The sequence below is a fragment of the Myzus persicae genome, unplaced genomic scaffold (genome assembly GCF_001856785.1).
Source record: "Myzus persicae strain clone G006 unplaced genomic scaffold, MPER_G0061.0, whole genome shotgun sequence".
NCBI classification, from domain to species: Eukaryota; Metazoa; Arthropoda; class Insecta; order Hemiptera; family Aphididae; genus Myzus; species Myzus persicae.
The window spans coordinates 236,020-245,214 of NW_019101058.1; the positions used below are offsets into that span (position 1 = coordinate 236,020).

At 30.0% G+C, this 9,195-nt stretch overlaps 1 protein-coding gene across 1 annotated transcript in view; it reads left to right on the plus strand.

The window, feature by feature from the left end:
- The window catches only part of LOC111027555 (neuropeptides capa receptor-like), a 133,816-nt gene extending 128,247 nt beyond the window's left edge, over window positions 1-5,569 (plus strand). The window contains exon 6 of the mRNA XM_022305958.1: window positions 2,989-5,569. Within this exon, the coding sequence (XP_022161650.1) occupies window positions 2,989-3,653 (665 nt within the window). The 3' untranslated portion in view covers window positions 3,654-5,569. The remainder of the gene's footprint in view (window positions 1-2,988) is intronic.
- The last annotated feature ends 3,626 nt before the right edge of the window (window positions 5,570-9,195 follow it).

The window sequence follows — 9,195 nt, forward strand, 5'->3', positions numbered from 1 at the left end:
AATGATGGTTGTTGTGATGATATTAATATCAATAACTATAGGTATGTTGACGAATATCTACACAAAAATTTTTAATTGCCAATTGACAATTGGTATCTTTTAAGAAATAGTCCATGGGCAAAGTTCAGCATTTCTCCACCACAAACATATTTATGATTCATAGATTTTCATTGCAGATGAAAAATATGGAGTAGCATGATGGTACGCTACTTTTTTAATCTTTTCCTTTGTGGTTTATTCATTATTTTTAATAGCAATAAGTATTACACGATGTACAGAGTATGCGTCTTTTGCAATTATATTTATTAATTCTACAGACGTAAAAGATAAATAGATTATATTTATATGACCCGAGCAGAAAAATGTTGAGATCTGTCAACGATTATATATACGAGAGTTCTATAAAATATTATACCCTTGAACTACATTTTGATAATGACTATATAACTCGATTAAGAAAAAAAACAAAAATTAAATGGCATATGCATGCTTTCCCGTAGTTATTTTTTACAAAAATAAATCACGTAATTGGTCGAAAATACACATTTAGTTTTGGTTATTTATTTTATAAAACGTCATTTTTATGCGGGAGAAAATAGGGAACGTTTTAAAAACCGATAATAAAATATTTGAAAAGCAATAATAATTGGAAACGAAATGGGATATGCGATGATACATATTTGTATAATGACAACTCGTGTGAACAATATATATATTATAATTACGAAAAAATTACATTAAAATGTATTTCAAAATTTCATTTCAAACAGAGCCTTTATTCTGCTGTCGGTTAACCGGGGAAAAAAAGAAAATAGCTAAGGAAAATTCCTTTATATTTGGTAAACAATGAGAGCCCACCACAAAAAAAAAATACTAATTAAGTTTCAAAATACTTTGTAGTAACAATTATTATCAGAAAGCGTAATCATCTCGAGTAATTTTCAATATACAAAAGCCTTTAAAAACACACTCTCACTAAACTCGTATCGACTGTCGACATAGACATGTAGTATTTAGACAACATGAAAAAATACTTTGAAATACAAATTATCAGTCCATAGTCATTAGAATATCATGTAGTTTATACTTTTTTCAGTAGATAGGCGTAATTATCTTATAATTTTAAATTTCTATGTAAAAATACAACCTCAGTTAGTAAACTAAACTCGTATCGACTGTCGACATCAACATTATACGTCGTTATTGTATATTGACATAATACATAGTGGAGAGACAATATTCTATGGGGAGATAGTGGAGCATTTTCTAAATTTCTAATATAATAGAAACTTAATTTTTAAATTTGCTATTTTTCTGGTCACCATATACATAATAATATGATAATAATTTGATGATCAGTGGACACTATGACGTGTACAGTTTTTATTTTTTTAGCATTGTATTTCATTATTTTGTTATATTCTGCTCGCAAAAAGTCGAATTATTATTAAAAAATACATCAACTTTCGAAGTTAAATCGTTTTGAATGTTACAACTATGATCTACATTGATATTTTGTAATTATCGTCAAAGTGTTACATTTAAAGTTTATACACATCGTTATACACCATCAACTTTCAATAATATTTGATGAGTTGAAATAATATGCTTAGCCCCCAAATGAATATCCTATAAATTAAAAAAATTCATATCTTATACTTAATCTTCAAATAAAGTATTGCTAAACTACTTGACAGCCGTATTAATCGAGATATCAACCAGAATAGTAACATGACTATGAGCGCCTCCGAATAATGATTGTTTCGTTATTTTATTCCAGTGTTATATCTGACTCCAGAAATGATAAATACTACATGTAGTTCGTGTGCTAGTGATTTACTTAGAATGAGTTAATCGTGTAGAATATAAAGTGAATAGTTTCAGCACTCCCCCCCCCCCAACACTGTAACATTGCAATTTGAATAACACTTGATTATTTCAATGATTCATGTGATTTTTAGGTATAAACTGTATACTATAAAGTAATAAAATATGATTTGGGTGAATTTAATAAAAGAAAATATTTTAAATAATGTTCTATGTGTGGTTTTCTTGGTCACACGAACTAGAGTCAGAAATCAAATTCATTCCATTCACATCCGTTGTGATTGACTGCTATAATCTTTTAGCTTCTCCGAAGCGGTTGATCACAATCTTGTTAGGTATGTACGAGTATTTGAATACTAATTAGTAATTGTACTTAAGTACTTAAAAATACGTTGTCCTTGTATTTTAATCCAGAATACTAAATACTTTCTTTTTTTATAGTTGTATTTCAAAACTAAAATTTTTCCTTTTTTTTAAAATTATTCTTAAAGTAATATTTTATAATACATTTAAGAATTTATAAGATTTCATCAAATACGTACATGAAACAATAAATAAAATGTATATCTATACCTATCTACCAGCAGAAGTTTTAACTCGACAGTATACTATACTAAGTTAGACAACCGTAGGTGACGTCTGAAATCCTCAAACCAATTAAATAATGTATTTAATAAGTAGTGATTTCATATAAATCATTATAAATAATTTTAAGCATAGATTCATGATGAACATGCAAACATTTTAATGTACAAAAAATAGTACTTGTCAAGTACTTTGATTACTTTTAAAATATATTTTTGTTTATATTCAAATACTTTTGAAAGACAGTGATCGAACACACATGACACCTAAATACCTATTCTGAAAACATTTGAAAAGTATTGTTAACAAGACTGGTTGATGACAATTATAGTGATGAGTTCCTACACAATATCTTTAACATAATTATATTCCCAATATAAGCAATACCTCTAGTCACGTGACTACGTGAGATTAGCTGATCTATAAACAGCCTGCGAGCATCGGATGATTATAATTTTGAATAACTCACCTATGACACTATAACATAGCACCATATAGGGGTTGTGCTATGAATCATTCAATTTATTGTTTGATTAAACCATAATTATTTAATAATATGTACCACGTGGTTTTCAGCGGCCGTCGTCATCGCGTTCTTCCTGTGCTGGGCGCCGTTTCACGCGCAGCGGCTGCTCTACCTGTACGCCAAGGACTCGCCGTACTACCCGCAGGTCAACGAGCTGCTGTACACGATCGCCGGTTGTTTCTATTATTTCTCGTCGACGGTCAACCCGATCCTGTACAACCTGATGTCGATGAAGTACAGGCGAGCGTTCCGGGAAACTCTGTGCGGGTACTCGGGCGACCGGCGGAACCGGATGTCCAGGGACCTGCAGTCGAGCTTCCGGGACACGACCATACCGCTGAACACGACCATCAGCACCGCCGAGTGCAGCCGCAAGTCGGTGGTGCACCGGTCCACCAGGAACCTGCAGACCGAACCGCTGCATCACCATCACCATCACCATTACGCGGCCACGCCATCCTCCGACTGTTGCGGCGGCGGAGGTGGTTGTGGCCGTCCGTCCACGGCCTCCGACGTGATGGTGATGATCTCGCCGGTCAACGGGAACGCGCAGTGCTACAAAACGTTGCTCAGGGTGACCGTGCAGGGACCCGACAACAAGCCCACCTCTGCCGCCGCCGCCGCCAACTGCAACAGCAACAAGGTGCAACTCGGCTCCGAAACGCTGCAGCAGATAGATAACCCGCGGTGCACCGAAGAGGAGACATGCATTTAACCCGAACGCACACTCGAAACCACACTCGAAACCAGACGGAAATCGTAATAGAATATTATTATTGTCGCTGTGCGAGTACGAGTATATAATAAGTGCAAGCTACGCCGTTCGTTTTTCGTCGTCGAAAACAAGTGTTGTATAGCCACTCGTTTTCCTCATAAAATAGTATTCTTCTATACAATTACACTGCTACCGTGCTCACCCCATTTTTCTCCCTTTATCGACGCATTCATTAAATGATTTTTAGACATATTTTGAGTACTTATGAATACTCATAAGATCTCATTTTGAGATACTTACATAATATAATACATATTATTTTATGTCATTTATGTATAAGAAATATGTTTTGTGGCAGCGGTGACACTAACTTTTGTTTTTCAAATTACAACCGGCTTTTTTAACCTTGAACTGTTGAGCAGGCGATTTTTAAAAAAAAAACTTCTTAGTTCTAGTAACTAGTAATTTTTGAATTATTAAACTTTATGTGATAAGAAAAATAGTGATACAGGTTAAAAGATATAAGGCTGCTGTGACGAGATGTAAAACAGTTAGTAGACTGATACCAGCCTGTCAAAAAAAAAAAATCACTTTTAGACCGTTCGGTTGTTAAACTTTGGATTGTGTGACCGGATTTACCTGCCACATAATTTGCCTACAGCTTACTCCTTAGAAAATTACCGACTGGAACCATTTAATATATTAGAATATTATTGTAATATTCGTATAAACTGTTCAAGTATAATTATGAGTACAAGACAAATTAATATTACTTCTATTTAATAAAACTCCTACGGTCTGTTCGCTTCGCTCGCCAACCCTTCGATCTTTTTTTTTGCAAGCTGAGAACTCTGATAAAAAAAATCTGGAAGAAAAATAATATAATTTTTTTAAATTATTAACATTTATTAACATTTTACATAAAATATAATGCACACGATACACAAGGTGCCTCATCAAATTCAATATTTTTAATTAATTTCTTTTCAAATTTTCACACAATCCCGATTTACCCAGGATTTTTACATCGAATAATTGACCATGTGTAAATATATTAAGAATATAAAATTAAAATAATATTGGTTGCTATGGTAATTATTCGACAAAACTATTTTCCAAAACTTTTTTGTATAATAGATGGATTAATGAGGATTATTTTCCTCAGTATATACAGTTTAATAACTAAGAAACTTCATGTCCTAAGTAAATAAAAACCCCGTATGCTTAACAACTTACAGGAAAAAGAGCTGATGTTTATTTGAAAAAAAAGAGATTCTTATCGTCACGGGACACTCCCTTAAGGATATATTAAAAGTAACATAATATCCTAATATCTTGAAAGATGGTTTTTAAGCACCTATACTAAAAAACCTCAAAAATATTTGAATTAACGATCAATATTAAAGAGGGTGAGCATACTTGGTGCATTACATTGCATAGTCTATCATCGTACAATAATTAAAATCATAGAAATCGTTTTATTAAACTATTATAGACCCACTTCGCGATTAGTATAGTTTTGGCGATGGTTACAAATTCAAGTAATGAGATAATAGTACCCTTAGCCTCCGCAGACCGCTCATCGATGTCATTTGTTCAAGATTAACATCCCCAGTGTGGAAATCTTCGGTTTCGGGTCGAAAAAAATTGAATTAATAGCAAAATTAGGTTAGGTGACTGTAAAAGTGTCGTTGCTTACGTTCTTTAAACGTCGATCGTAGTATTTAAATAATACCTACCAACCACTAACCTATGCTTAGTACTGAAGCTCTAGAAAGTCATGTGTTAGAATTCCAAGTTGTAGAAAAGCCATGTCTTAGAATATAAAACTTTTAGAATGCAAACTTTCGGAAATATTTATTTTGTTTACCGCATACCTATGTGTATTCATTTACAAATAAAACTATATTAGCACTGTAAAAGAATCATAATATTATATTTCTGGTATATTCATTTTTATTAATAAATAAAAAAAAAAATTAGAACGCAGTATTATATTTCAAAATTTGTATTTTGATGTTCCTCGTCAACTCTCGATCACAGAAATGGAACTTTATCGTAATTCCACACTAGTAACAATAATTTGTATTCTAAAATATAATTTTTCTAAAAAGTTTTTTATTTTAAGATGTAGATTTTCTAAGAAATGCATTCTAATCCTATGGGTACAGGTGCAGTTTAATAACAAATGTATAAAAATAATAGTTCAAAAATAGTTTTTTCCCCGGTCGACATCACAATAAAAATAATTTTTTATATTTTTCTAGTTGAAATGAGATTTTTTTGTTATCGGTTCAAATCATACTACATTATATTATTTTTATTATTATTGTAATATACGTCTTGTTCATATCATTTATTCATGGTTATTATATTTTACCTATATTATATGCACGATTATTGCAATATTTGTTGTATTCGATTGTGCCATACACCCGCCGCTCTTTGTTATCCATTTCACAAGAGTAATAGTGCACAGTGCACTCATATAGCCACACTTTGGCAATTCGCCGAGGTTTGTGTATAAAATGTACAATACAGTATAATATAATATTATCATTATTTGTCGTCATATAGGTACAGCAGTTATTTACCTACATAATAACATTAATTAAATTATAAACTCGATAACATTCCATCCGTATACGTAATTACCTACATTATATTTAACTGATTTCGTGGACGATGTGCTGGGGCGTAAGCTAATACCATTACCTAAGTGGCTAGGTATGATATATAATATTGTTATGATTAATTAATTAATTTCTCATAAAACGTAATTATTATCCTAATATATATATTTAGTAAATTATTTTAACATAATAATGTATTCATACACATATGTACACATGAAATTACAATATTTAGTTTAGCTACTTGAAAAACTACTCTGTTGAAAAACAAAACCCCGAACACCTGAACCCGGGTGGTCACCCATCCGGGAGCTAGTAGTTGTGGCCGTTACTTACTCCCTGGTAGCAGCCGACGCGCCACGCCAAGCCACTATTTTTATATTTTGTATATATATACATATATACACACAGGTTGTAACAAAAAGTTCTGGACAATATAATAAACAAACTACATTGTAATAAATTGTATTTCGATCGATATTTTTTAATTGTTTTAATATTTATAATTATCAAAGATCAAAAAAAAAAATGATGCTCTGATTGTAATGAAAGTTAATACATTTATCAGTTTTTTCTGCCTTGTATGTACATAACATAACATACCCGATACACATAATATCCTGTTTATGACTATAATATGATATCATAATAAGTGAACATACTACATAGGGGTTTGCCTTTAAAAAAAATAATTACTCTTAGAGTACATCAAAGTAAATTTCACTCTTTTTCTTTCTCTTTCTCTGTGTTTTTGTAGTAGTGTACGAAACAAGAAACATATTTCATGTAATTACATAAATCGTACAAAATCAACTATAGATATAATCATTTAACTTACATTCCTTGATTACAAAATCTATTGTCATATCATTACAAACGTTTATCGGTTAAAATATAAAAACAAAAAACATGTACGTTTAAGGTTCTGTACAACGTAAATGTAAATTAATTAACTTATTGTTGTAAAAGCATATAGAGGAATTCACCAAAAATTGTATAATATGTAACAATATGCGGGATCAGATGAGCTCGGGTTTATAAATTAATCCAAAAGGAAAAGAAAACTGTGGGTCTGCTTAAAACCGTCATAAACAGGATAATTCACCAGCCACACTTTCCCAAAGGATATAATTTCATAATGCATTTATTTAAAATATGTTTAATTATTTTTATTTTGACCATATCATTTTTAAGAACTTAGATTTTTATAAAATTTAAAAATTAAAAATTATTCAGTAGGTGACTATATTTTTTACTGTAAATTGTTAAGTGGATGATTTTTTTTTATTTTGAATATTGATGTTTTTTAAAATTTTAATTCAAACAAGTAGTTTCTAAGTTATTAATGTGCCAGTATCTACTGAATAATAAGAGTATATTAATACTCCTTACTCCACAATTATTTACTAATGGTATACATAAACATAAAATAGCATGTTTTATTGAATCAATAGAGAGCTAATGGTCCTTAAACATGATTTAGTGGCCCATGATTAGTTCATTAGTTTTTATTTTATTGAACAATTAAATTATTTTTTTATACAACCCAGTATTAGTTTATTACTATTATAATACTCGGACAATTTTACAAATTATAAAATTTTAATCAATTTTGTTATTTACTATATAATTTTCAAATCATTAAAGCTCCTATATCTTTAAAACCTATTATCGTGGACTATTGCCCTTATAGTTATTTGCACTGCAATTTTAATAACTCAGAAAATACTGGTTCATATTTCAATTTATATACAAATTATACATCAATATTTTCAAAAAATTCATAATTTCTAAAACAACTCACAATAAAAAAAGGTGGATCACATTTGAAAAAATTGTAATTCGTACCACAACACAGGACATTCTTTAAATATTAATTATTTGGAAATATTATATGGTACTTATATTCTAACTTACATTTACATGAAAATTCCAAAAATTAAAATTTTAATAAATAATACATTGGTGCAATTATTGTTTTCGTTATTGTAATAATATTGTTTTTAATGCAAAATAGTCACTTAATCTCAGTTGTATTGAAAATTAATTTTCAATCTGACATACCATCATAAATTTATACCAATTCCTATTTCAAGAATCTTTAAATTTTTTTAATAAGTAGTACACAATTTACGAATTACTTATTTTTTACAATATTATAATATGACCGCATAATATATTGATTCTTCTAAAATAGAAATTCGTGCTATGTAGTTGACTTATCGAACATTTTTTTATACTTGAATGTGTAATAAACATTCCGTGTACTATTCCACGCTCCGTTTTCAATAAAAAGTTAAGCCAACGTGCACACCATATTTTATACCTACAGATTTAATATCTATGGTCTCTTATTTACAGAAACGTAGGTATACAAAAAGGCGATTTTTTTATGCGTGCTCGCCCCTATTTTTCAAGGAATAGTGCATCATTTATTCAAACTCTAATTTTCATACATTTTAAGTATAACTAAAGACCATATTTTAAAATATCTGGTATTTTTTGTACCACTTAAAGAATGTCTTGTGGCGATTCAAACATCTATTTTTCAAACGTGGACCCCCTTCTTTACTACAAATTATTTAAAGGGTGATTTTTGTGAAAATTTTGAAGTGCCTATATCAAAATTCTAGTGGATAGTTTCAGAGTTATTAAAATGTTCATATTAAGGATAATAACCCTTAAAAATAGTTTTCAAAAAATATAAACTATATATACCTAATATAAAATGTTTTAATGTAATATTTAGGTACTAGGTATAGTTGATAATTTTTACAAATTATTTATATATTGATAAATCAATAGTAGGTACCATAGTTACTAACACTTTCAAATCATCAAAGCTCTCATATTTACTTATTAACTCATTACCATATACGTAATAATATATTATCCTTAGGTGTTATAAG